This window comes from Capsella rubella, unplaced genomic scaffold (genome assembly GCF_000375325.1).
Source record: "Capsella rubella cultivar Monte Gargano unplaced genomic scaffold, Caprub1_0 scaffold_5, whole genome shotgun sequence".
Taxonomy (NCBI): domain Eukaryota; kingdom Viridiplantae; phylum Streptophyta; class Magnoliopsida; order Brassicales; family Brassicaceae; genus Capsella; species Capsella rubella.
Genome location: NW_006238919.1, coordinates 2205749 through 2233441, shown reverse-complemented (window position 1 = coordinate 2233441; position 27693 = coordinate 2205749). Strand labels below are relative to the sequence as shown.

The following is a 27693-nucleotide window of genomic DNA, read 5'->3' as shown; positions in this document are numbered from 1 at the left end:
TAAATTTAAAATATGTATAGACTAAAATAACCAAAATATCTGCAAGTTCTAAAACATAGTAATCCAAACCTAACTAAATTTTATCTAATTTAGTTATAAAAATAAATTATATTATTTTAGGTATCCGGAATTGAATCCAATAGATTTTAAACATCTTTTCTCAAAATATCCAAAACTGAATGTATCTACCTGAAACAAATCGAATAACCAAACACCTAGAATCTACAGGCAAAAACATTGTTGCGACACTTAATTAAAAAATAATATTTGGTGATTACGATTTACCATTCATTTTGTAATAATTTTTACAATTTACAACATTAATTATCCTCAACAAATTTCCGTAAAAATTACCTAAATGAAGACTTTTAAATATTTTATACTCTATTATGTATATTGTATTCATATATGTACAAATATTGTAATGAAAATGTTGATTTCGCATTTCTAACAGTTGACTGGTCGTTCCCTGAAAAGTCTTCTTTCGTTTGTGCCATTTATACATTTTTATGAAACCTCCCAAACTCAAAACACTAAATTGTTTATTCACTCAAGTTTTGTTAAAGATCATCCGTATCAAAATAAACAATATATACAAAGCTTGAGTGATACAAATCTTGTTAAAATTGTTTTTTATTTTTTTTTAAATCATTTATCGGATACCATAATTAAAGAACTTTTCTTGGATATGATTGTGTTACTTGTTTAGCTAATCACGTTATCGTCTCTATCAATGATATTTTATTAATTTGATTCAAATACAATTACTTATGTAGTTAAATTTCTTTTTTTAAATCTTTTTTTTTAATGTATATACAATATGTGTGTGTAACGACAACTAAGAATGTTTATAATATGAAATCGTGGTGTGAACAAACACATTTTAAATTTCTAATCATTAATCATTTTTATTTTTTCTTCCTTTAAGGCGGGTGCATGTAAATTACTTTAACATCAATATAGTTTATTGGAACATAAAATTTTCATACAAGTATATATATAACTAAGGTTGCCTCAGTTTTGTGAAGACTCGTTAAGCTAATATATAAGCTCTTTTGTATATCTTCTCTCTTTCTTCATCTTTGAATCTTTCAAGTTCTGTGTCACCATGGGAATGCAAGCTCCTGATGAAGATTCATACACTAACAATGTTAGTTTTCTAGCTCTTACGTTTCTGTTTTTGGGACTATATAATAATAAAAATTACTCCTTCAAATATTTCATGAAACCCAAAATAATGAGCGTGTTAATAATTAGAAGTTTTGCTTGATATAACTTTTTATTTTATTTTTTCCAAATGATTAGACATAGAAAAATAATAACAAATATACAGATGTAATTGATGTTTTGTTCATATAAACAGATGGATGAGAAAACAGCAAGAGAAAAAGAAATCGACGCATGGCTTCCGATAACGTCATCAAGAAATGCAAAGTGGTGGTACTCTGCGTTCCACAATGTCACGGCCATGGTCGGAGCTGGTGTTCTCAGCCTCCCTTACGCCATGGCTCAGCTCGGCTGGTATTGTAATCTAAAAACTTTAACTCATGATGCATTGAATCAAAAGTTAACCTCACAACAAAATAAACTTTGACTGATGTATATATCATGATATGGTTTTCTAATTATGATGGACATTTGAACCAAATCGAATTTAATCCAAACTAAATCAAATTAAAATCACTTTGCTTAGACTAAAATGAAATATTTTTTTGTGAACAGAGAAAAATACAAAAAAAAAAGTAAGAAGAACCGACTTTTAACCAAAACGAACCGATATACACCAAACCAAACAAAATCCAAAACTTATGGTGTGAATGGTTACAACGGTAGGGATGGACAAATCTGTCAGCGGTTTACTCTACTCTATTTTTAGGATGGAAAACAAAGCACAACGGTCCAACTCTATTTGTACATAAAAATAGTCCGCAGTGGTTTTTTTTTTGTTTTCTTTGAAACTGCACCACTACAGACACAATTGGTGAATAGTAAATAAAAAGTTGTTTGGTACATAGATGGTTTTGTCCGCTCGAACCATTGTAGTTATTCACAATCTTAATGGTCCAACCCTTATATATTCTAACGATATAAACTTAAAAGTCTTAACCGATAAAAACCGACTAAGATAACATTGAGTATTCGGTTTGAAGCTAAATAAATTTACCGGTTTACAGGGGACCGGGTGTGGTGATCCTGGTATTGTCATGGATCATAACACTATACACACTATGGCAAATGGTGGAGATGCACGAGATGGTTCCAGGGAAGCGTTTTGACCGCTACCACGAACTTGGACAACATGCGTTTGGAGAAAAGCTTGGACTCTACATAGTCGTGCCGCAACAGCTGATCGTTGAAGTTGGCGTTTGCATCGTTTATATGGTCACAGGAGGCAAATCTCTCAAGAAATTTCATGAACTCGCGTGCGAAGATTGTAAACCAATCAAACTCACTTACTTCATTATGATTTTTGCATCCGTACACTTCGTCCTTTCTCATCTCCCTAACTTCAACTCCATATCCGGCGTTTCTCTCGCTGCCGCGGTTATGTCTCTCAGGTACTTAAACCGGTTTCCAATTGAAAATTTTAGTTGGTTTAAATTACTCTTCCAAAACCAAAACATTTCACGGAAAATAATTAGGAGATGGACACGGTTAACAGATTAAACCACGGTAACATTGGTTTAGTTCATATCGAGGGATTTGTGTATGGTTTATTTCGGTATTTCACTCAATTTTTGGATTGTACCGGGTTGAGAAATGGTATACGGTTCAACAAATTGGTTTCATTTTAACGAGATTGGTAAAAGGGTTTCAAAACCCGGTTTTATTAGGTTCGGTTTGTTTTTTTAAACAAAATCAGCATACAACTCTACCATAAAATTTGTTTGAGAACCGGTATTTTCAAACCGATATCATGAATTAACAACGAACCGAATCCAATTTGTGTTTTTTTTGTGTGTTTTGGTTACTATTTTCATATTGGTGTTTTTAGCTACTCCACGATTGCATGGTCAGCCTCAGTTGCAAAAGGCGTTCAAGAAAATGTTGAATACGGTTACAAGGCAAAATCAGCAGCAGGAACAGTGTTTAATTTCTTCAGTGCGTTAGGGGAAGTAGCGTTTGCTTATGCAGGCCATAACGTTGTCTTAGAAATCCAAGCCACGATACCTTCGACGACTGATAAGCCTTCGAAAGGACCAATGTGGAAAGGAGTCGTGGTTGCTTACATTGTCGTCGCACTCTGTTATTTCCCTGTCGCACTTGTCGGTTATTGGATGTTTGGTAATACCGTTGACGACAACATTCTTGTAACACTCAAGAAACCGGTTTGGTTAATCGCAACCGCAAACCTTTTTGTTGTGATTCATGTCATTGGTAGCTACCAGGTAATTAAAATTGGTTTGTGCTAAACCCTATGGGAACCAAAATTAAACCAAAATAAACCGCTAATTTTCAGATATATGCGATGCCGGTTTTCGATATGATGGAGACGTTATTGGTTAAGAAAATGAATTTCAGACCGAATTGGTTCCTCCGGTTCGTTGTCCGCAATTTCTACGTTGGTAAGAAGATATATATTATGGTGTGTCTTGTTGATACATAAGCTATATACATTTAATCAAAATGTTATTATTATGATTTTGCAGCCGCTACAATGTTCGTTGGTATGACGTTTCCGTTTTTTGGCGGCCTATTGGCGTTTTTTGGTGGGTTTGCGTTTGCTCCAACAACATACTTCGTAAGCCTGCCATTACTTAAGAAATATTTATCATTTTTTTAAGGTTTTCTATATGTTTGAATTTTTAAGAAATTCAAGACTAATTAGTCTTTTTCTTTTGACGAAAAGCTACCTTGCGTAATATGGCTTAAAATATACAAACCAAGAAGATACAGCTTGTCTTGGTGGACTAACTGGGTAAGTGTACCAAAAAACGAAGCAATTGATAACATTTTCTTGTATTTGTGTTTTGGCTAATTGAAGCTAGTAGTAGTTGAGTTTCTAAGGATATAACTATTGTTTTTTTTTTGTCTTTGTTGTTTTAGATATGCATTGTATTTGGCATTTTCTTGATGGTGCTATCGCCGATCGGTGGGTTGAGGACGATCATTATTCAAGCTAAGGACTACAAGTTTTACTCGTAGAGTACAACAACACAAAGAAAGATTTGGATCATTCCTTTTTAAAACTGATGTAAAAGTATTTGATATGATCTCTCAGATTTAAAGCTTAAGTTTGTTTTTACAAGTCAAATCTACACCTATAAATAAACGTTTGCTACAGTGTTTGATAATACTGAAGATTTTGAATATATATATATGAATATGATAGATATTGATTTTTGTGGTAGAGAATGAATATGATAGATATTGATTTGGATCTTTCTAGAGAGCAAGACGATGGTAATGTTCTTTCTCCACCTCCTCCTTCACCTTAGAAAATTCTTATGAGAAAAAAACCATTATATATGTCTTTACTTCTTTTAGGAATTTGTAAACCCAAATTATCACATCTTTCTATTTTAACTTGTTTGTAATGTTTTAGAAGAATTGAATAGTTACAAGATCAACTATATATGTATAATACTTTTTTGCCTCTGATCAAAATGTTACAATTATCGTCCGTTTTACAAAACATTTCACCAACAAATTGTCTAGTAGCTGTGGCCTTGTAACTAGCTAAGGGAGTCCTAATTACAGTTGGCCTTTGTATATTGCGGAAGCTATTTATAAAATAACCCAAAATTTTCATTTTTCTAATCATCAGTCTCTTGGTTCCTTCTTTGGATTTTGAGGATATATGAGCCCTTTAATGGAAGAACCTCTCTAAAAGTGCCTCACACAAAACTCGTGATTCGTGAAAATACAACACACCATTAACTTAATCCGATCTGATCCACTTGGTTTGGCTTCATTCAATTCTACAATCCTCTATCTCTTATCTTAGATGATCTTTGTATAATCTTTAAGCATGCTTCTCTTGTTGCTGTTCAAGTTTTATTTAGATTACTCTTAAACTAAACTTTGCTCAAACGTTATCTCTCAAAATAAGGAAAAGCAAAAGATAAATTAGTCTTAGTTGGTTTGAAAAACTTGTATAAACTTATAGAGGGAATGAATTCAACTCCTAATTATTTTATATAGCATTCATTATAATATTACAAAACCCGATAATGTGGACAATGCATTTGTACATATGTTGTGTATGCCATCGACACTTGTACTTTTCTGGAATTTATTGTCGTCCAAGGCAATGATCTCTCTATATATATATTTAATTTTTAATTTATATAGTGAATTAGTGCTTGATCCGGGGATTTGTAATTTGTAATTTCTACTAATATTTTATTTAGTTGCTGTATTAATATATATAAAAAACGAAATTGTATGATTATGTCTTGTCTTGAGCCACACACACTTTAAAACAAGTTGGATATCTTCTAAGTTTTTAATTTAACCACATAGATATGTGATAGAGTCACCCAAGAGTTTTTTATGCTTATTAGACTTTTAGTAGTTGTAAATTGTGACAAACTTTCTTATAACTTTCGTCTCAACTTTGGACCGACTCAATACATAATTAAAATGTATATTTTTCTATATTTAGTTGATAAAAAACCTTTGACTATCTTTAATAATTTTGTCTTTTTAATATAATACTTTGGACCTTGAGCTATTATTTTTCTTTTCTCGGATTTTCAAAATGCACAATTTAAATTAAGGGGCTGATTGGTATGCATGCACTTTTAAATTATAAGCTTTAGAATATTGCATTAAAAATAATTCTTGAATTAGTGTTGATCATATATCTCCAAATACATGAACATAATTGATTCAGAGATAATATTTTACGCTCAAATTAGATAACAAAATCTAAAATTCTATTTTATTTAACCTTTTTAGTAAATTTGGAATATCTTTCCTGAAAAAACAGTACCCATAGATTCCAAATCCAAAGGATACTAACGGTAACGGCAACGACAATAACGACGGTCCACGAGACCCAAACCCATCTTGGTATGACGTCATCGGCGCCTCCGCTGACGTAAAACCACGTCATCTTGACGATAAGCAACGGCGCAAGGACGCACCTGCATACGCTGTACGACGCGTAAAACGGCAGCGTCACGAAACGGCGCAAACCCACCGCGAAAGGCGCGTCTGAACCACGCGCAGCCGCGAGCGTCCACGTGTTCTGGCAAGCGCTAGTGGCCTCGGCGACAACGAGCAGCGCGAGGAGAGCGCAGGCGCCGTGGGAGACCATGTAACGGCAGGTGAGGAAAACGAAAAGCACGGCGGCGTGATGAGCGGCGAAGAGCGAGTCACCGCCGGCGGGGGAAGGGAAGACGGCGAGGTGGAGGAGATCGGCGAGGAAATAAGCGGAGCTGAAATCGAGAACGGAGTTTTGGGATTGGGTGTTGGCGGAGGAGAATCCGCGGTTAGGATCGGAGATTAAGGCGTTACCGGCGAGAAATACGGCGGAGACGCCGTGGAGGAGGGAGATTAAACAGCTGGAAGCTAGAGGACGAGACTCCGGAGTCCATTTATTGAAAATGAACAAGTAACCGAGAAGATAGACGAAGATGAAGATGGAGAAGAACAATGGAAGATCTCTGGTGTATGTGATTGGTTCCATTAATTAGTGGTAAAATAAATAAGTTGAAGCTTTTTAAAGTCGGCGATACATATATATATATATAGAGAGAATAGAGAAGATGATGATGAGGGAGATGGTTGAGGTTTGTTAAGATAAAACGAGAGGAGAAGGGTTTGGTGAGGGGAACACCCAAAGCGACGGCGTTTCCAAGGATTTTGTAAAAGGCTTGTGACTGTGCAGTGGTGTCATTTTTCTAATTTCAATTTTTTTTTTTTTTTAAGTTCCACACTAATTTTTAAAATTAGGGTGGTTTAGTTGCCATCCTAATTTATTATTTCTAATTTAAATTTTTTGAAGAAACAATATATGAGTTAATTTTATTGAACAATATGCTTAAGATCGGAATATATGAGTATAGATTCGAGTTTTTCAGATTTTTAAAATCGCCTCCAAATGGAATTGAATTTATTTTGGTTTGGTTTTATTCAATACTAAAATAGATTTTAGATTAATTAAACATATTTTGTTTAATAAATTCTGTTAAATGCTCAAATTATAGTGAATTTCTTTAATTCTGTTTGCTAAAAAAATTTATACAGTTCAGATAATTAGATGTATGAATGTTGCATACCTGCTTAGATTTTTTTTTTTGCCACCATGAAGAACAATACAATTTGGAAAAAAAAAATGCAATTCAAAATGCTTATAAGAAAACAATAAAAATGTGATGATTACTAATCATATTTGCATTATTCAACTTTTTTATTCTGACATCACAATTCACATTGTTCTATCAGTTGACTCAGTTCTGTTGTTGCACTAAATCTTTATTTTGTTGTAATTAAAGATAGAAACCTCACTAAGAACAAGTGTAAAAGGTGGCTGTCCAAATCGGGTAGAGTTGGAAAAAAGGCAGAATCAGTACTACTACAGAGAATCATTAAGAACAAATGTAAAGATAAGAAGATTCTTACACAAACAAACAATGGTCTTTGACTTTGTTCTTTTTGTTGTTGTTTTTTTTTTTTTTTTTTTAATGAAGTCTCGTGGCAAAAAGCTACTAAGCGTTTGCTTACTCTTTTACATATTAAACACCACACTGGCTTAAGAGAAAGATCCAGTCCATTACTCATTTAAACAATGAGCAAAAAGATTGGACCTTCTCTTAAGAAGGGCTAAATGGCTAATGCCTTTCTTCTTGTGTACCTGCCCCGCCCTGGCTATTGTTTTATATATAGTACATGTATATGTTATATACACTTCTTCGCTTTTTTTCAATCGATTTCACCTTCTTCCACGTCGTTGGCTATTTTTGGAACAGCGGGAGCCTGAGCCTCGGGTTCTTCTTCATCATCGTCTCGTTTCATGTACAGTCCAAGTTGCTCAAGGGCGTTATTTCCTTTCAGGTTGAAACCTCCAAGTGCGTCTAAAGGTCTCTCGGGGCTGGTTTCATCGGGATTTGGAACCGCAGGAGCCTCGGTTTCTTCTTCATCATCGTCTTGTTTCATGTACAGTCCGAGTTGCTCAAGAGGGTTACTTCCTCCTAGGTTGAAACTTCCAAGAGCGTCCAACGGTCTCTCCGGGCTGGTTTCATCAGGTTTTGGTATCGCACGAGCCTCGGGTTCTTCTTCATCATCATCTTGCTTCATGTACAGTCCGAGTTGCTCAAGTGGGTTACTCCCTCTGAGGCTGAAACTTCCAAGTGCATCTAAAGGTCTTCCTCTGAGGTTGAAACTTCCAAGTGCATCTAAAGGTCTCTCCGGACTGGTTTCATCAGCTGAGCTTGGTAATTGCTCAGGTGCACTTGAACTCAACATCTCTAGGTCCTCCAGAAACCGCGAGTTCTCATTGATTTCTACAGTTTTCTCCATCTGCAGGGAAGTCAACAACATATATGAAAATTATAAGAGATCTCCAACATGTGGATCCAAGAAACAAACAACACATAACTTACATTGGTGGAACATATTCATCTGCGAACGTTCTTCATATTCTAAACATGATCATATTTATCGAGTGTTTTTGTAGGGTTTGTGATCCTGTAAGGTAAGTCATGTGTTTGCTAATTACCTTTAATAAAGCTTGGCGAGCGGCTTCTCTTTCGAGTTCTCTCTTCCGCTTAGCCTCAGCAGCAGCTTCTGCAGCGGCCTCTGCTTCAGCTTGGCGACGAGCATCTTCAGCAGCCTTTGCTTCAGCTTGTAGCCGCGCTTTCTCTGACAACAGAAGTAGATGGTTTTTAATTAAAAGAACAAAGTTAAAAAAGATGTTCTTGTATAGGAAGGATCCAGAGAAACAACAACGAATTAACAAATTCGGTTGTTAATATATAAACAACCTTTCTTCTTTTGGAGTTCAAGTTCTTCTCTTTCTTTGCGCAGCCTTTCTGGATCACCTTTAATACCATTCTGCTCCATGAGAAATCAAATTGAAACCAAATTAATTCCCAAATGATCAAGAGGATACTGTAGAACATGTGATACACGCATTTAACTCAGGATCAAATAATGCAAATGCGATCGTCTATCGTGTGTGAAAACAAGTCCGCGAAATAGTATCTAGGTCTGTTCCACCACTATGCTGTTCGATTTTTAGAGGTTTAGAAAAAGCAAACCTCAGGTAAGTAAAACAACTCTAATACTTTTACTTTATAAACAAACTGAAATAAAAATTCTTATAAACCTACAATTACACCAAGAGTTCTGGCCAGAAGCATAATCTACTCACCACTTAAGAATAATAAAGATACGCTAAATTGAGGATAATTACAGACCTGTGGAAGTGGTTTCTCGCGTGCTTTTAGAATGATATCTGCAAACCGATTCTTCAACAGTGCAGCTCTATAGCGCTTCTCAGATGAAACTGGAGTCTCTAAAATATTTCCTGAAGCATTAAGAGTTGACAAAATGTAAGATTACTCACTTCATGGCTCAAATAGAGAAAAACGGAAACTCCTTTTCTCCACATCTCACCCTCATGTTGGCCATCTGATTCATCAGAACCAGGCTTTTGCTGAGAACAAATATCCATCTGCTCCAGCGCACCAGTAGACTCTGTAATGAAAACACCAGCGATACAAACTGTAAATACGTATGCACAGAAAATTCTTAGACAGTAATTTTGCATTCCAGCAACGATAACTACCTCTACTTAGATTTTCCTATTGTGACCAACTAACTACAGATATGGCAACAGAGTAGATATTTGGATAAAACTATCCAGGAAACTGAGAGTAGTACAGAGAAATATGGGTGGAGAAGTAAGCACAAATCCCCAAGCTTATGAATAATCGTACAACCATAATAATGAATTTAAAGGAGATAAGTACTCACGACTTCCTTCAAAATCAATTCTTGTAATTTCATCTCTTTGCGCTTCAGAATTTGCAGTTTCAGGAATCTGAGAAGTTACCAACTGCATGGTTTAGATTCATACCAAATTGCATACCTCGAAAAGCTGACATTATAGATTTATACCTTGGAAGAATCCTCTTGAACCATGGGTTTAGCGTCATTAGATAGATCTTCCGAGCTAGCAGACTCCGAATCTGAAAAGCAACACTCTATTCAGTAACACACAGAATCTGTTACAATGACATTACATAAATCTACTAAAACCCTCTATATCATGAAACCATTAGATTCCAGATTCTGCAAGATTTGTTAGCTACGCTGTAGATTGTTTGACCAAAAAAAAAAGCTAAGCTGTAGGCTTTTATCCCACTGTTTTTCATGATACCCGGAACAGGTTCCCCTCAAAGAACTCGCCAGAATCATATTTGAAAAACTTCCAACAATGATTACATAAATAAATGAAATTTCGAAGAACTCCACCACCACCATATAATTAGGTAAGATTTAACTAAATTATCAAATTCAACAGTGAAACATATAAGCTTCTGATATATACATGAGTCAGTGAAAATATTAACATCCATATAAGACCTACGACAAGAAAATGTTAAGGAGTTGACAAATATATATGGGTTGCAACTAACCACTGGAGCTCCTTGAGATAGGAGGTTCATTTCCACCGACATACTCATCAGCCAATTCGTTTCCTAGAAAAGGAACAACGAAGCAGAGCAAATGTAAGACAATTGGTGAACACAGAGACCACTGACCAGTATAATCCTGGAACACAATTTGCAAACAGAATTTGAGTTTCACCTCGTTGAAGCGACGAACTGCTCGGTCCTGATCCATTAATAAGCTGCAACAAAAGAAATCCGCTGTGTCTCCGTAAAAATTTCTACTAAAATATATTCCGGCAGGTCAGATGATTACCTCTATTTCACACGGTTCAACATTCGCCTGCTTTGCTTCTTTATTTTGTATATATTCATCAAGAAGGTTTCGAAGAGTCACCAGTACTTCATCACTGAGAACATCAATGTCTATCTCAATTTCATCTTCTGCAATTTCTCCTCCATTCGAACTGTGCTTCTTTAAAAAGTCAATTATATGTGCAGGAAGTTCGTCGAGTAGTGATTCGAGTTGTGTGCCCAATCTATGTCTCTCCTCTGCTGTCATAAGTGGCTTCACGGATTCGGGAACACTTTCTCTAACAGGTGAAGCCATCTTTCTCTTCTTCGCCGGAGGGACAGCTATAGCAGCTTTCCCTTCTTCCTTGGGCTCCAGTGATATTGCAGGCAACGTTTGCATGCTACACCCTGGTAGTTTTTTTTCTATAGTTTTCCACCGTGCTTCAAATAATTTACTAAGTATATCTCCCATGATGTGAACATCATGTCCTGGAGGATTATATGTCATTGCATTGGTAAATGTAAGCCTTACATCAGCAGCAAACTCATGTGGGCTTGAATATACACCAGAAGCTAAGTTCTTCTTCACTGTCCCTAAGTCCATGGGATGTTTGATGATGGTGAGATAGTCAGGTATGTTCAGTTTTACCACATCAACTGGCGCCTGAAAAATCCAAGAATGTGGATGGGACCACAATTTTTTCAGCAGCGTGTCACATTGCTTCATCAGTGTGATGTTAGGAATGCTAGTCATAGACTCTTTCGAAGACTCAAACTTCCCTGAGGTTCCACGATTCCATCCACGAGAAGTCCCAGTCTGATGCCGAACTTTCTTTCCTGATCCCATTGCAAAATCAGATGGCTTCTTTATATTGCTGACTCGGGATGATAGCTTTTGACCAGTGCTAAAACCCACCCTATCACTAGTAGATGACATAGCAGCTGGATTAATTCTCTGCAACTCAGCATTTCTAAGAACTATTTTTGTCTGCTCCAGCTCCAGTTTGAGCCGATATATCAAATCCCTCCTCTCAGACTGGGTCATATTATATAGGGAAATGACTTGCCTCTGGACACCATAAGGATCTTCATCATTAGAATTCAACATAATACACTTTCGTGCAGGAGTACTTGAATTCTCAGATGCAGTGACCTCAGTATCAATCTGTGCAGAGCTCCCAGAGCCCTCTGATTCATTAGGCGCTTCAAAAGTATTCCGATAATACCCTCCCGGGAACGCAGCACTTTCAACCATCGTTAAGCAAAGATATTCCACAGATATAATCTCACCAGCTTCTACAACTCATTTACAAAAGACCTGCATCATATATATATCTAGTCACTTAATCCATAGAAAACTAATATTTCCCCATTCTAAAAATTTGCAACATTTTCGCAAAACTTCCACAGGGGCAAGAAACTTGATAGGACACAACAAGCCAGATCTAATCAAAGTGAAATAAGAACCTTGGATTCTCAAAAAACTGGAATATAACCGTAAAAATTAAACATTTGCCAGCCCAATTCCAATTTCTTTAGCTTTTGGAGTCCAAAACTCAAACCCTAGCCTGATGCCAAATTCAATTGAAAACCCTGTACTCCTAAAACTAATCATTCGAATTGAGAAAACCCCACAATGAGAAAAGATCGAATTACCATTTGAAGCACCAACAGCTGAATCCTCACAGGTTGTTTCACAAACCAAATCTCAAACCTCCTCCACAGAAATTAACTTCAAATCAGATAACACGGAGCTTGAAAATCTCGACCTCAGAGGAACTCACCAGAGAAGAAGCGATCTACAGAAGAATTATCGCAGATAACATTTCACCGAAACCCTAGAATAAAAATCGCCCCCAATTTCGGAAGATCCGTGAACCATTCACAACACAACACGGCACAAAGTAGAAGATCAAACAACCAAAACCCTTGAATCTGGAAATTGACTACGAATCCAAATCCTGAAACTCTCGTGATCAAATCGAAGATAACCCTTAAAGATCAGAGCTTTCGCGTGAGAGAAAAAAAAAAAAGAAGAAGCTGGAGACAAAAACGAAGTCGAAGACTCAGAGAAAGGGAGAGAGAGGAAAAAATTCTAACACTAATTTTATTTATTTATTTTAAAAGAAAATACACCGACAAACAAAAGCCTACCTCCAATTTAATGATCGGACGGTCCATATTAATTGAAGAAGTAGCCGCCAGATCCATATCTAACGGTTAATTTGATCTTTGTCTGCGCGGATTTAACGACTTTAATTAACGTGCGTTTCCTACACGTGTCCTACGTGGCAATAATTAAACGGTGGAAACTTACGAGTGACGTTTATTTCGACAGTGATCGTTGACTATGTAATAGTAGTATTCATTATTTATCATGGAGCGAAACTACAGGCCCAAATAAATAAGAACGGCCCAAAGTTGAGTTATATTTATACGCAGGCGGATCTTGGTCGTTCTTCCTTCTCCGCTTCTTCACGAAGGTTATCACGGCGGGGCTGTTTTTTACCGGTGAAAAAAAGAAGTCAAGTTAAGCTATTGCCAAGACATTGGCACGTACTTTTGCCGAAAGGGGATGAAGTATGAGAAGAGGTATGCGAACTACAACTCTAATGATGCAAGAGTCAACTTCCTGAGGAGCTCAGAAGATCCCTTACACGGATATTACAACCAGAAGCTTAGTGACTATCTCTCTCAGATTCAAACAAATGGAGCTATTGATGATGATGATGATGATGATGAGGACGATGATGTAGTAACAACAGACACTAGTAGTCCCCAAGCCATTGAGCCACCTCCATGTCTCATCAGCAATGATATCGAGTAGGTTTGGTCTTTGAGAAGATCTGAAGCGGTCTCGCGTAAATGACCCAAGATACAGCTTTATGTGGAGGTTCGATCCCTTTTACCTGTTTTACCAGCAAAGGCTTACGGAATACAGTTCTCAGTCTCAGAATCAACAAGATGGAGCTAGTCTGCATGGTGATGTTGCTGGCCAGTAGATGCCTAATGATCAACAAGAGGGAGCTAATCATCATGTTGATGGTTCTACTTTTGCTGCTCTACGCCATCTTGCTCACCCTCAACCCATTCATCTACCATATGATCTAGAGTTTAGATGTCCCAAGAGGATGAATGGCAAGGATTTTAAAACTATGAAGCTCACATCGTAGTTTGACGCTTGGTATGGTAACGATTTTTGGCTTGGGTTCAAGAACATAGTTGGGTTTGAGTTCGAATCCAACTCATAGCAATTTCCCACGTTTCACTCGGTTTATTATCTCAAGTATTAACCTCCCCTCAAAGATTTGAAAGAAAAGGTGAGCACGCTTATTTGCCGTCTTCTTGAGTGTGATTCTTTTCAAGAGATGGAATGTCTCCTTTAGAACTAGAGCAAAAGTCACAAAAGATTGAAGAGCATGCAGGACTTGTTCCAAAAGACCAGTTGCTTGCTTAACACCCGGTAGTGTTTTCTTGGAGCAGGAGAGATCCTAACTTTATCCTTGTGTGCGTGTGGGAGACAGGGAGATATGAAAAATTGCTAGGCTTGTCGATGCATGGAAATGCTCGCCGAAGCGTTTATGTTGTCGGTGCAGAAATATGCGCTCCAAAACTATAAATGTCTTTTAATTCTAGTTTAAATTGATGCTTGCTTGGTTTGTTCGTTTTGTTTCTAAAAGACTTCGTTACTTAACTTAATTATGTGTGATAGTGATGGTCATTTATAGTTTGTCCTCTATGTAAGCTACTTTACTAAATTATCTTCACTTTGATTGGTTTCTTTTTTATATTCTATGGCTCTATGCAACAACTAGTGTACTGTCAAGTTTTAATAAATAAACAATTTAACAGGACTCGGCAAAGTTCAAAGTAGATGTCAACTAACTTACCAAATCATATAAATCTAGTTTAGTTCATGTAGTGAATTAGTGGTAAGTGGCGTCTTTGATCGTTATAACAGCAATTACATGCCACATTTCTAGAAGAACAAGCTGAATCATTAAATCAATTTCCCCCAAAAAATGCTATGTTAGCGTATCTCTATGGTGATAGGAACGTCGAGATTTTGGTCCAACCTTTCAGTGCTGTACCAATGAAAGGCCTCCATCTAAATATACCACTAACGAAAAGGACAGTACACGTGTAGCCTCTTAACGCCAATGGAACCCTACTTCAACCACACAAAACAGTCACTACAAGTTTTATTCAATGGTGATCAATATCTTAAATTATATAAATAAATATTTTATCCTATACCAAAAATCTTTGATTCGTCGTCTCTACTCTAATCTATGGAGATGCTATCATTCGTTTAATTAGTTTTGTTGGTTTATCTTTATATTTTAAATCTTCCGTACGCTGTAGTCTATAATTTTATCTCATAGAATTAAGCTCAAATACTAATAAAATTATGATGAAATGTGTAAATTAAGCCATAAAATGCCAAGTAGGTTGGAAATAAGAAGACAACACAACATGCTATGATAGTCTGTAACAAAAACATTGATTTTATCGTTTACGACAAACAAATTTAATCTTTTATGCCCGCACAGCTGTGGTCCAGTGGTAAGGGAGAATTGGGGAAATGTTGGAAGGAACTAACCCAGCTTCGATCCACCCTGTAAACAAAAATCATGTTTGTGTGTGAAGTCTGTCAATTGGGTCAAAACCTAGTTGATTTACCTGGTAGTCAGAAATGCAGGCGGCCTGACTACCCCCTGGCATTAGTCGGAAAGCATTCCAAACTCGGGATAGACAGTGTGGTGGCCTTTCGGGGAGAAGTACACTCTGAAACACTTCGGTGCGTTTCTACCGGGGCTGACCGGATCAGCCGATAGGGTTTATCAAAAAAAAAAAAAATTAATCTTTTATAACATGATATTTAACAACAAATATTTCATAGATGATTCTATAATGAATAATCTATCAACATTTTTTGGAACGAGTAATATTTTATCATAGAAATAGCAAAGACCATTTCAAAAAATTATGTCAATGTTTATGTCTATTTTAATTTTTTTTTTTTTGAAAGCAAAGTTAAGTTCAAATCTATATCCTACGTAAAAAACACTTCAGATTTGCTAGTTTTTTAATTTTATTTATGTGGTATTTAAAGCCAAAAGTTCTATTATGAAAAAAAAACATAGTTCAAAGTAAAAGACCGTGGCGGCATGAAGAGGAGGAGGACTAAAACTTGTTGAATTTATTGGTAAGGAAGGAAGAAAAATAAATAAATTGAGTGGTCTCAGATCACAGAACAACACAGACACGTGAAAGGCTCTCATTCGTTTCCTATGCTACCAAAAATTACATCGCACTCAAGAAAGGACTACTACTATTCTCACTACACGCGAGAGAGAAGAGAGCACAAAAGACTTGACATCGAACGTACGGCCAGATTTTAAGCTTACTAAGACACGTGAACGACCGAACCGAACTGAACCAATCAAACGGATCCTAGATAGTGATGACATCAGCTTGTCGGAAAAGGAGATCGAAGGTTTTAAAAAAAGAAATGTAGAGTACCTGATTGGTTTGCTGTTGTGTTCTCTTATCAGTTGCCACGTACATGATTAATCTGTGTGAGTGTTACAACTTTATTTTATTCTCTTCCCCTTCCTCATTAGAAAACTTTTGGCTTTTTCTTTCTTTATTTGTCAACCTTTTTGTCAACCAATGAGACTTCTCCAGATGCATAAATAAGCAGATCCCACGAAACACATTGCTTTATTCATCGGTTTATTGTATAACTTATGATTCCGTTCAACCAGGTCTTAAACATTGCGTAAATCTTGCTCATATATTTTGTATATATATAATCTGAACAATTCGACCATCTAATTTTAATCGTACGATCCAAATTCTTGTATAGTAATTGTATATAAATGAAGCTCAGGCTATAAACGAGATGATGTACTTAGTGTATATATAAAAATTGTAACGTGTTCAAATAGACTAGCACTTTTGTTAAGTACATCAATGATGGATATGTGTGAACGTATTATATATAAGTAGCTAGCTACAAGGTCATTATGATGCTAAATAGTAAACGTCATTAATAAACAGATGTTTAAGAGCATGATTAATGGTGGTATCTAAGAGTTTTTCTTAACAAAATCTTAGTGTAAGAGATCACCAAGCAAAACCGTGAATATATACTTATTGAAAGGTTTGTTCAAAAAAAAAAAACTTATCGAAAGAAAAAAATGGAGATATATGTGGCAAGTGTTCGATGTTCCAATAACGAAGAGACAAGTATACACATTATAAGGGCAAGAGATAGATAGACTATAGAGAGCATATGCTGTGCTTAAGTTGCTTACATCTAAAATGATATATGTTACATATGTATATATATACAAGTGTACATAAGGTGTGTTTGTACGTATGTATGTAATGTGGGGAATACAAAAGGCTTATTGTGAAGAAATTTAATACTTAGTATAAGACACTCAATAGGGTCCCCATGTAGTTCATGTGTTTTTGTCTCTCAATCAATTTGTTTTAGTGTTTATATATCAGATCTAAAATTATGACATATTCTATAGCTTAGGATACAATTAATTTTCTTACAATATGTCTTACGTTATATGATTTAAATGTATTTTTTTGATATATTCAACTGTTAGTCGAAATCTATGAAATTATAGGCGATCTCATAAAACACAGATTTCTGTTGTATGTTTAAACAGATTTATCGATCTAAACAATATAAAGAAGCCAAGATTGGTACGAAACCATACAATGGCATCTTTTTATTTAGTCTTTGCCAATAAATATATGACATTATTACGATATGTTCTATATATTTAAGCTTTTGGAGCTTCTCCACACTTTCTTCCAACAATAGCTAGCATCATTTGTTTCCTTCTTACTCATCTTATATTAAGCCTAATCAAAGTTACCGAAGTGATTATATTAGTCATCACACTCTCTAAAATCGCATAGCTTAAATAATCTTACCCTTTGTTTCAGGCAGCAATCACCATCAAAGCCAGAGAGTCAGAGCAGCTGTTGTGTCTAGCCTCCATGCAAAGCCACCAAACTCCATTTTCCACACTTCACACGGCACCGTTTTGGTATACTTTGTTCCCTTCCACGTGTATTGCATCCTCACCCTACACGTGAAAGCTCGGTAGTTACAATACATCGCTGCCGACGCCTCCTCCGCCTCCAACAACACCGCAACATCCAACGACGACGATGAATCCTCACCGGAAACATTCCTCCGGTAAGCCTCGTTGACCCACACGACACGGTTCGAACCATCCGAAACGAACGCTGGACACGTGTCCTTACCAAGATTATCAACGATCTCCACGTCCGTAAACCCCACCGCATGGGAACTCAAACTACCGTCGGAAACCCCCGTGACGGACTCCACCGTCACCCAAGTCTCCACCTCCGCCATGACACCGCCGTTAAACGTACCCCACGTGTTGGTTTCTTGTGTCTCATCTCCGACTATCGTTTTCACGGTCGGATCGAGACTATCCTGATCCAACGGCGAGTATTCACCGGAAAGATCTGATTTTTCCGGCAAGAGTTGCAACGTAACGACCCCGGTCTGTTCCCGATCATCAGACAAGTCAGATCTGCTCTTCCCTCGACACGTGGTTTTATTATTCTTGGAAACCCTAACGTACTTGCGTTTGGTTCGTTTGCTCATACCGTATGAGCCACTACTGTTGTTGTTGTTGATATCTCCCACGCCACATGGCTGACCACTCGTTGGCTTAGGAGCTATAGGACGGTACCGGAGCATCAGAGCGTCGACGGAAACTTTATCCTGCGCCTTACCGGCGTATCTTAGCGTTCCCAACCACTCATCTTGATCCATTATTTATCTTTCTCTCTCTTCTCACACTCTTTTCTTTATTTCCTCTTCTCTCTCTCTCTCTCTATAGTCTTTCTGAGTGTCTCTCTCCGGTGAGCCGAAAAGATTATCATTCGAGGCAAAATGAGAAGGAATTGTAATTCGCCACGTGGCTTTAGGGTTAGCGTAAGATACAGTTATATCATTGGATGGTCTCTGTGCATCTCCTATGTCATCATCTTTTGCACCATAATTTATGTTATTTTTTCTTTCTTTTTTTTCTTTTGCAAATTAAGATAAGAGTTAAGAAATTTTTTTTTTTTGTTCTGTATCATTTCTATTCAAAAACAACGCCTAAGTTTCACCTAATCAAAGTTCCATATACGTACTGTTTGTTACCTCTCTTGTAATCAATCAATCTATTATTGATTTTATACTTAGAAGATGATATATATACATACTGTATGCTAATCAATCGTACATATCGTACGATTTAACGCCACATATACACATCAATATATATATTTGTACATTAACTCTCTATATATGGCTATAAGAGTATAAGTGTAGGTGTGTATATATGCCATATATACATAAGTTACGGTTTGATCTGGATTTATAATACAATGGCCAAGTACTAGCTATTATTTTAGATAACCATTAAGAGTGTATAAAAATCTGGTCACTTAATTAACTTCTATAGTTCTATATATTCTTTGTTGTTGTTGATATAGCAAAACGTATGGACCAACACATAGTAGTATTAAATTATGACGGGCCACTACAGACGCAGAGAGACACACGTTGTTGAATAGAAGCAAGCAATCGATGTGAATAATATATATATGATCTCTTCTCTTTACCCACATAGATGCATACACATAGGTCCATATATGATAAAATTAAAATTGTATGGTGATCCAAGGCATCCAATAATTTTTGGTTATAAATATTCTTTCTTTTTATATGAGATCGATTTGTATACATGCGTGGGGTCCTATGTAAAACACAATATGCTGTTCTACCTTATTTGAAGGCTCTGATTGGTCCTCGTTATCTCCGACCAATCAAATTGCAGTATGTGTCTTCCATTCCTCACTTGAGAAAAGCTGTTAATGTCAATGACTCACCGCTCATTTGGAAATATATACATATTTATATGCTTTCTATGTACTACTTACATGTATATGTATATGCCTGTCTCGTTGAGGTAAATATAAAAGAAAAAGACACTCATGGCAACGACATCATATTGACATGGCATGGCATGCCTATGTGAGTAAACGAATATGAAAAGTTTGACTAAGGTCATCATTATTGGGGGATCTTACACCCCTTTTCCTTAAGAAAATCTTATGCAAGATCTTTTTTTAAGGAAAAGGAGGTGTAAGATCCCCCATATAATATTGCTCTAAGTAATACAATTCTAAATTACACCTTTTTGCGGTGAAATAATGTACGAAAAAACTTGAAATTGACATTTTTTAGTAACATTTTTGATATAGATTTTGGGATTAGTAATTATTAAATCTTTTTAATAACATTCTATACGAAGTTACCAATAAAAACCGAATATTAGTGATAACGATATTTGAAAACATGTAACAAGTTTGTAAAACATATTTAGCTTTTTTTTTTTTTTGGAATGAATTAGAAAGAAAAACAAAAGTTGATTGATGGAGACATGGAGTTATGGGGTTCTATCTATTTGGGAATGAATTGGGCACATAAAATTTAACGTTGGCCCATTAAGGCCCAAATTAGTAAAAACTGTCGTGTGTTTAGCAGCCGCTGTGTCATCGTGGAACTCCCATTTTCTCTCGTCTCTCTTTTACTTCTTCGTTCCAAAACTGTTCTCTCCATCGATCGTCTCCGTCGCCGATCTCGTTGCTTCATTTTCCGGTGAGATTCTATCTATCTTCGTATATCTCGTATTCGAAATCCTTCGATGTTATCTTCGGCATTTGATTGATTAGAGCTATCTATGTTTGTCGGATCTGTATACGGAATCAGATATCTAGGGCTTGTTCGCTTTTGTTTTATTCGTATATGTGTCGTGGAATCGCATTATCACTGATTCAGTATTCTGTGTGGATTTAATTTATTTGTTCTTCAGCGAGTTGATTGGTACAAAGCGTTGATCAAATGGTTGGAGGAGGAGTTATCCAGCAAATTCTTAGGAGAAAGCTTCACTCACAATCAGTTGTGAGTTTTTTATTTTGTTTCCCACTCTTAATATATTCTGCAATTATAATTTTGATTTACGTTTTCAGCTTTTGGATCTGTTTCAAGAGATTTCTTTGTTATTTTGTTTGGGTTCTTTGGTTAAGGATTTGTGTTTTGGGAGACTGATGCTTATTAGCTAATTAGTGATAGAGTATTAGCTCTTGAATTCTATGTGAAATATGTCATTTTCTGGAACATAAGACAGGAGACAGTGATTGTCTTCCTGTTAAAAAAAAATTGTAACTTTTAACCATGACAGGGTCTTTTAATTTATGTTTAGCTACTGATCCAATGTGAAACTTTAGTAGAATGCAGAAATCTTTTGACAGTTCATTAAAAGTTTTGTCTGAGGATTGGTTTTATGTTATTCTGCAGGCAACTCCAGTCTTGTCTTGGTTTTCTTTGAAGAAAGCTCATGAGGATGCTGGCTCTTCTGGTGTAAGAGCACTTGCCCTCTTGGGTGCTGGTGTTACAGGTCTGTTGAGTTTTTCTACAGTTGCATCTGCTGATGAAGCTGAGCATGGATTGGAGAGTCCAAATTACCCTTGGCCTCATGATGGCATTCTCAGCTCATATGACCATGCTTCGTGAGTGTTTATCTACATATTGTCACCACTCTCTTTTCGTCTTGTCTGTTTTTCATAGGTTTTTGTTTTTGTAACTTTTAAAAGTGAAAGAGTGTAACTCCTGTTAAGTTATAAAGATAGGCTGTGCAATATCAGCTAAAAGTTTGATATTGTATTAACTTATGAAGATTTGTTGTTGTGTGAGCAGGATCCGTCGTGGGCATCAAGTTTATCAGCAAGTCTGTGCGTCTTGCCATTCAATGTCTCTGGTCTCATACCGAGATTTGGTGGGTGTCGCCTACACAGAGGAAGAAGCAAAGGCTATGGCAGCTGAAATCGAGGTAGTAGATGGACCTAATGATGAGGGTGAGATGTTCACCCGTCCTGGTAAACTCAGTGACCGATTCCCTCAGCCATATGCGAATGAATCAGCTGCAAGGTTTGCTAATGGTGGAGCCTATCCTCCTGATCTAAGTCTTATAACTAAGGTCTGCTGCTGCTGCTACTTCACTTAAACTGAATATCTGTAGAACCTCGTGTTCTGTCTTCTAAAATAATTTTATTGTTCTGCCTGCCAGGCACGTCACAATGGTCCAAATTATGTCTTTGCTCTTTTGACTGGTTACCGTGATCCTCCTGCTGGCATTTCGGTAAGTTTCTCTCTCATTTTTCACATGAAACTTCTTCAAATTCAAACTGCTGGTTATTAAAATATCAAAGGATAATTGTACAGATAAGAGAGGGGTTACACTACAATCCTTACTTCCCTGGTGGAGCAATTGCTATGCCGAAAATGCTCAATGATGAAGCTGTTGAGTATGAGGATGGTGTCCCCGCCACAGAGGCACAGGTTAGTTTAAATACATGAATCTCTAGGCCTTATGGATCTGTCCTTTCTCAGTGTCATAATATTACTCTTTGCTCTTTCATTTATGGTGCAGATGGGTAAAGATATTGTATCATTCTTGGCCTGGGCAGCTGAACCAGAAATGGAAGAGAGGAAATTGGTAGGTTTATCTTTCTCTGTTCTCTGTTGAACATTGCATTTTCTTCCTTAGACTTTGCAGTTAATGAGACAAAGTTTCACTCTAAGTTACTAAATTTAGTTAATCACCGAAGTAGGCGAGTTAAGAGAACTAATTGTTGTACCAAGTGTACATGACGCATAATATTGGTTGCACTCTTTTCAGATGGGTTTCAAATGGATATTCCTACTCTCTCTCGCTTTGCTCCAAGCTGCGTACTACAGGCGACTGAAATGGTCGGTTCTCAAGTCCCGCAAGCTGGTTCTCGACGTGGTTAACTAAAAGAGCCGCTGAAAAACTTTTGCATTTGGCCACACACAGTCGTATTTTTCAACAATGGATGTTAAAATAGAGAAGAGCCTTTCTCTGGGTAATAACGTGTCTCCATTTTTATGTGTCATAAAAATCTTTGATGAGACCAGTTCTCACCTGATGGTGATAAGACCTCATCCTTTCTTCATTTCCTTCGATTATTACTAGAGAGTTCTATGAGGATAATCACGAAAATTAGTCTTTTTTCGCCTCATAATAATCACACATGATTTTGAGATTATATCATTTGTTATGTTTTTTTACATTTTCTTGTCTCAATAAAGAATAATTTTGTACTCTGATTTTTTTGTCTAATTTGGGCATTTTCTTTGCATTCTTTGAAGCCAAAAGTAGTAAACCAAAAATAAATGCCAAATGCAACAGTCTACTCTTCTTTATTTGTATGCTATATAATTTATATAGATAAAGTCGCATAAACGTAGTAATAATAAACAAAATTACAACACATAATACTGAAAAACTTATACAAATGATTTTCTCCAATTGCCCTTGTAAATATTGCTTATTCCATCTCTCGAATAAATATTACCTAATGAACTCCAATTTTATAACCTATGATCCAATGTAAACTATAATAAGAGTATTACTCTTACCATTACGATCTTCCTTTTTGCCTATCCGATCAAGCTCTCACTGGCTTTTGCAATACAGCTGAGAGATACACCTGTGCATCAGCTTTCTCTCCAATAACCCATTTTAGCTTCTTATACCCAAACCTCTCGATCAAACGTGTAAGATCTTTCTTCTTCTCGTCGTTAGCGCAGTAGAAGTTATCCAACCAGAACAATCCACCAGGTTTCAAAACCCGATCAAGATCGAACATCAAGAACTCAAACTTCTCGGGTTTACCCTCAACATCTAATCCGCTAGAAGCATGGATGAGATCGAACACATTGTCAAGGAAAGGGAATCTATGGTCTAAACTTAAGAACAGCGGAAAAAGCCCTCTCGCAGCTATGAATTCACTAAACGGAGCACCATTGTTCAACGAGTTAGTGATTATAGTCACGTTCTTCTCAGCCATTCTCGCTGCGAAAGTCCCTGATCCACCACTAATATCAAACCCGATCCTGATTTTCCCACTTCCTAAACCCAACACATCATCAATCAAGAAATCGTTCTTCCCCTTAACCTTCACAAACCTATCTTTCTCATTACCCAAATCAAAGCAACCAACGCATTCCCGGCTAAGTTTCTTACCTTTCAAGCAATCAAAACTCTTGCAACCAAGTCCACTCCAGTTAACACTCTTGTTACTAACAGATCTCCACAACGAATCAGGAGACCGACTCAGATCTTGCTTCTGCACCGTTTTCGCCAAGCACCGCCTCCTAGGCAACGGCTCACATGCGCGGAGAATCAACTTTTGGCCAAGGCTCCAATCATCAGGACATCTATCAAACACTTTGTATGACATATACTGAGAAAGCAAATCCGCAGATTTCTCGCAAGAATGTCCAACAGAGGACACCATCTCAGTGATCCCGGTGCGCGAATCTTTCCCCAAAGGAAGCTGATGACGCTGGAGGAACAATTTGAGCTCAGGAACAATGTTTGGTCGAGAGAGATCAATAGATTCGTAACCAAGCATCTGTTTCTCCATCTGAGCAAGCTTGCGCTGAGACGAATCGATCTCTCGGAGGATCAAAGAGAGATGCTGAGAAACGAGTGAGATATTGTTGGATTGGTGGACGAGTGGCGAATTAGCTTGGGAATGAGAGGAGAAAGCGTATAAGGCGAAGAGATTCGTGGTAACGACGGAGAAGAGCATGAGGAGGTTTACGGCGGAGGAACAAACCGACGTTCGTCGGAATCTAGCTGTTCCATCGCCGATCTTCAAAGACACAGATCCCATCTTAGCCTCTCTTCGTCGGTGAGAGGATGAGAGAGAGAGAGTTATATAGAGAAGAGCTCAACTTAAAGTCTCATTATAGCTTGAATCTTCATTGTTGAATCTGCAGAGAGAAAATTTCAAAAAAAATCACATTGCTGCTTCGGTTACTCCGATTTGAATCATTCAGATCTACCGGAAAATTCAACACAAGAAATTGCGAAGTACATGAACAAATCAAAGTTGGTGAATGAACGAACTGTGAGACATTGAAGAAGCTTAAAGAGAAGATTGAGAGAGAGAGAGCATTACCGTGATTTCAGCAGAAGAGACTTGGTGAAGAATACTGAAGAGTGAATGAAATCGCCGACATGACTCAAAAGAGAGTCAACACGTGAGTGACAACACGTAGCTGAATAATGATTCTCATTTCATGGGTTTTTATTAAACTTGGGCCTTATTGTATGGACTTTTATTAAAATTGGGCCTTAATGTATGGGCTTTTAGTGAATATAGTTATTAAACTTGGGCTTTATTGTATGGGCTTTTTTTTGAACAAAAGATATTTTCAAAATTTTTGGTTCAGTTATTTGGCTAGTTCTTTTTGTTATACATGTATTTTTAGTTACTAGGTATAAACATAGAAGATGCACCTCACTTGGTCAAGCGGGAAGAGGTACTAATATTTTGGGAATATAATTGTATTTTGGATATTCATTCGGTTCTGTTCATGCATCTTAATAATACTTATATATGATATAGTTTTAGATACTTAATAATTTCTGACAATTTGGTTTTTTTCAAGCAGTGCACTTTGGAAGGCTTTGGAGAGTAGAGTAATATGTACATGCATTATTTAGCTTATTAGTTTTTCAGATTTAACAAACTTTCATTATAATACGCTTCATTAAAGTGTAAATATGATACAAGATTAAGCTTAAATACCAAGGGGTACACAATATAGATAACCAGAACTAAACCAATTCTATATATACTAACTGAAACTAAACCAATTCTATATACACTCTAATAGAGTAGTGATGCTTTATTTTGTACCTTTTATTTTGTAGTGATGCTTTACAATTAGTATCGGAGTTGATAATTTATACTCTCTAAGTCTCTACCACCATATCTTTCAGAGGACATGCATCATGGAATGGCTTATGGAGCACCACAGTTCATGCCCAAACTGTCGGACCTATTTTCCAACGTAGTTCAAATTTTAAATGTGTGTATTAGGTTTTGTTTATTGCATTGTAAATTTGTAATAGGAGTAATAATATAATACAAGTAACAATGATTAAATAGATACAACAAAGGCATTCCCTAAAATTTCTCTTATACCGATTGTATTAAAAGACCAAACTACCTTATCTGTCTGTATCTCTAAACGTGTTAATTGGCGAAGAAGAAAACTCCATGTACTCTTCTTCACTCTTGCACCTTTTGTATTGAAATCTCTCTTCCTGACTCATGTTTGATTTTACGGCTCAATCGATTTAACACTCAATTAACGATTCATAGTTTCTCTGACAGATGCGATTTGGGGTTTTGATTTACTCTTATTGGGTTTTTTTGTACATTTTGATTTAGCTAGCATTCACTAAGCGAATCTTAGGTTTCTATTGTTCTCTCTTTCTCCAGCCTCAATGCCAAATTGTTTCGGACGAGTTAGCCGAAAGAACTTTTTTGGGTATGAGATGATATTTTCTTTTACTTTACTTCTCTTTCGATTAGTGATTTAGTGTTTAGAAATTTAGTACATCGATTGATAAGCGATTTAGGGTTTTGATTTACTTTTATTGGTTTATCTGTGTGTGTAAAGGCTTTTGCGTTTTGGGAGACTCGCATTAGTTAACGAGTGATTGAGAATATCTATCTCTTGACTTGTTTGTGAAAATTTTCATTTTTTTTTTGGGCATAAGGGTTGGAGACAGTGACTTTTTTTTTTTTTTCTTAAAATTTCTGTTGTTATATTAAGATAACGATACCGATTACATTGATATAGTAGAGGTGCCATAGCAACTATGAAATCCGGGATGAACAAACCCGGTACAAAAATAATACATAATTATAATAATTAGGAAGTAGAAAAAGGAGAAGAATTACGAAACCACAGCTGAAGCAGGCCTTGGAGCTTTGCGATGCTGTTCCTTGCCGAGCAAATGTTACGAATACGCTTATCAAGCTGGAGACACAGTCTTTCAACAGGGGTGCGGGTTCCGGTGTACAAATGTGCATTCCTCTCATGCCACAGAGAGTATATCAGAGTCTGAGCTGCTAAAAGCTTTAACGTCCCCAACTTCACTTCATTAGTAGGGGATTTCAGCCAAAGAAGGAAATTATCCCAAGTAGTGAAACCTGTGAAAGGCAGATGCAACTTTGCAAAGCACCATCGCCACAGGTCATAACTATATGGACATCTCAAGAAAAGATGATGCCTTGTTTTGAAATATATTTCACAAAGATAGCAAGAGTCATCCTCCACAATTCCCCAGTTTCTGAGCCTCGAGAGATTAGGTAGTCTGTCAAGGCAGCACATCCACATGGTGAATGAGTACTTGGGAATAGCGCCTGAAAACCATACCTGCTTATGCCAAGGTACCTCCTGACCCACAGGCTTGTAAAGCTGCCAAGTTCCAGAGAAACTGAACCGCTCTTGTGGCTCACCATTCGGTCTTGCCCAAAGAAAAACGTCTTTCTCGTCTTCATTAAATACAGTGCCTACGAGATGGCTGAGAAGGAGCTCTTCATTAAGATTACGGGCGCCTCTGAAATTCCATCCATCCCGGGAACGAGCTTTTGCCACAGTAGAGTCTAGAGGGAGTCCCATTCTCTGATGAGCTCCAGGCCCAAGGAATGTGATTAAATCCCCAAAGGGAGTCCAATTATCAAACCAAAAGGAGCAAGAGTTACCATCACCAATTTTGCAGGAGAGGAATGATTTTGCTATGGTTCTTAGATTGAGCATCTGTTTCCACATAGAGGAGCCTTTACTTTTTGATGGAAGTCTCCAAAAACATTTCCTACGCAGCTT

At 36.8% G+C, this 27693-nt stretch overlaps 7 protein-coding genes and 1 pseudogene across 7 annotated transcripts; 3 read left to right on the top strand and 5 right to left on the bottom strand.

Moving 5' to 3' along the window:
* Positions 1-1069: 1069 nt before the first annotated feature.
* On the top strand, positions 1070-4307 carry LOC17886602 (lysine histidine transporter 1). Its single transcript, XM_006292412.2, has 8 exons — positions 1070-1150; positions 1364-1521; positions 2175-2558; positions 2996-3389; positions 3461-3566; positions 3651-3742; positions 3851-3919; positions 4048-4307. The coding sequence occupies exons 1-8, from the start codon at positions 1109-1111 to the stop codon at positions 4144-4146; spliced, it is 1344 nt and encodes a 447-aa protein (XP_006292474.2). The 5' UTR covers positions 1070-1108; the 3' UTR covers positions 4147-4307.
* A 1460-nt stretch (positions 4308-5767) lies between these two features.
* On the bottom strand, positions 5768-6747 carry LOC17886357 (TLC domain-containing protein At5g14285). Its single transcript, XM_006291676.2, has one exon. The coding sequence runs from the start codon at positions 6635-6637 to the stop codon at positions 5888-5890; it is 750 nt and encodes a 249-aa protein (XP_006291738.1). The 5' UTR covers positions 6638-6747; the 3' UTR covers positions 5768-5887.
* A 752-nt stretch (positions 6748-7499) lies between these two features.
* LOC17886835 (transcription factor GTE8) lies at positions 7500-12917 on the bottom strand. Its single transcript, XM_006290539.2, has 11 exons — positions 12516-12917; positions 10882-12177; positions 10765-10807; positions 10593-10655; positions 10072-10142; positions 9928-9994; positions 9568-9648; positions 9369-9478; positions 8934-9003; positions 8669-8811; positions 7500-8469 (listed from the first exon to the last, which is right to left on the bottom strand). The coding sequence occupies exons 2-11, from the start codon at positions 12112-12114 to the stop codon at positions 7873-7875; spliced, it is 2478 nt and encodes an 825-aa protein (XP_006290601.1). The 5' UTR covers positions 12115-12177; positions 12516-12917; the 3' UTR covers positions 7500-7872.
* A 517-nt stretch (positions 12918-13434) lies between these two features.
* LOC111830447 lies at positions 13435-14171 on the top strand (annotated as a pseudogene).
* Positions 14172-17545: 3374 nt separating this feature from the next.
* LOC17886996 lies at positions 17546-19050 on the bottom strand. The gene is made up of 2 exons (XM_023783021.1): positions 17823-19050; positions 17546-17750 (listed from the first exon to the last, which is right to left on the bottom strand). Exon 1 carries the CDS (start codon positions 18697-18699, stop codon positions 17848-17850), a length of 852 nt encoding a protein of 283 aa, XP_023638789.1. The 5' UTR covers positions 18700-19050; the 3' UTR covers positions 17546-17750; positions 17823-17847.
* A 1435-nt stretch (positions 19051-20485) lies between these two features.
* On the top strand, positions 20486-23106 carry LOC17886520 (cytochrome c1 1, heme protein, mitochondrial). The gene is made up of 8 exons (XM_023782098.1): positions 20486-20577; positions 20792-20880; positions 21277-21488; positions 21676-21955; positions 22046-22117; positions 22201-22317; positions 22409-22474; positions 22658-23106. The coding sequence occupies exons 2-8, from the start codon at positions 20821-20823 to the stop codon at positions 22772-22774; spliced, it is 924 nt and encodes a 307-aa protein (XP_023637866.1). The 5' UTR covers positions 20486-20577; positions 20792-20820; the 3' UTR covers positions 22775-23106.
* An 87-nt stretch (positions 23107-23193) lies between these two features.
* LOC17885469 lies at positions 23194-25057 on the bottom strand. The gene is made up of 2 exons (XM_006291160.2): positions 24969-25057; positions 23194-24780 (listed from the first exon to the last, which is right to left on the bottom strand). Exon 2 carries the CDS (start codon positions 24678-24680, stop codon positions 23448-23450), a length of 1233 nt encoding a protein of 410 aa, XP_006291222.1. The 5' UTR covers positions 24681-24780; positions 24969-25057; the 3' UTR covers positions 23194-23447.
* Positions 25058-26736: 1679 nt separating this feature from the next.
* LOC111830446 lies at positions 26737-27639 on the bottom strand. The gene has a single exon (XM_023782293.1). The coding sequence runs from the start codon at positions 27637-27639 to the stop codon at positions 26737-26739; it is 903 nt and encodes a 300-aa protein (XP_023638061.1).
* Positions 27640-27693: the final 54 nt, after the last annotated feature.

Bases quoted from the DNA above. Each gene is read 5' to 3' on its own strand.
- LOC17886602 (XM_006292412.2), top strand. From the start codon at position 1,109: ATGGGAATGCAAGCTCCTGATGAAGATTCATACACTAACAAT. The intron at 1,522-2,174 runs GTATTGTAATCT...ACCGGTTTACAG, and splicing joins GCCATGGCTCAGCTCGGCTG to GGGACCGGGTGTGGTGATCC. The intron at 3,920-4,047 runs GTAAGTGTACCA...TTGTTGTTTTAG, and splicing joins TGTCTTGGTGGACTAACTGG to ATATGCATTGTATTTGGCAT.
- LOC17886357 (XM_006291676.2), bottom strand. From the start codon at position 6,637: ATGGAACCAATCACATACACCAGAGATCTTCCATTGTTCTTCTCCATC.
- LOC17886835 (XM_006290539.2), bottom strand. From the start codon at position 12,114: ATGGTTGAAAGTGCTGCGTTCCCGGGAGGGTATTATCGGAATACTTTT. The intron at 9,649-9,927 runs GTGAGTACTTAT...TTTTCATTACAG, and splicing joins AATTGATTTTGAAGGAAGTC to AGTCTACTGGTGCGCTGGAG. The intron at 8,470-8,668 runs GTAATTAGCAAA...ACTTCCCTGCAG, and splicing joins CTCGCCAAGCTTTATTAAAG to ATGGAGAAAACTGTAGAAAT.
- LOC17886996 (XM_023783021.1), bottom strand. From the start codon at position 18,699: ATGGATCAAGATGAGTGGTTGGGAACGCTAAGATACGCCGGTAAGGCG.
- LOC17886520 (XM_023782098.1), top strand. From the start codon at position 20,821: ATGGTTGGAGGAGGAGTTATCCAGCAAATTCTTAGGAGAAAGCTTCAC. The intron at 20,881-21,276 runs GTGAGTTTTTTA...GTTATTCTGCAG, and splicing joins AGCTTCACTCACAATCAGTT to GCAACTCCAGTCTTGTCTTG. The intron at 22,475-22,657 runs GTAGGTTTATCT...CACTCTTTTCAG, and splicing joins AAATGGAAGAGAGGAAATTG to ATGGGTTTCAAATGGATATT.
- LOC17885469 (XM_006291160.2), bottom strand. From the start codon at position 24,680: ATGGGATCTGTGTCTTTGAAGATCGGCGATGGAACAGCTAGATTCCGA.
- LOC111830446 (XM_023782293.1), bottom strand. From the start codon at position 27,639: ATGTGGAAACAGATGCTCAATCTAAGAACCATAGCAAAATCATTCCTC.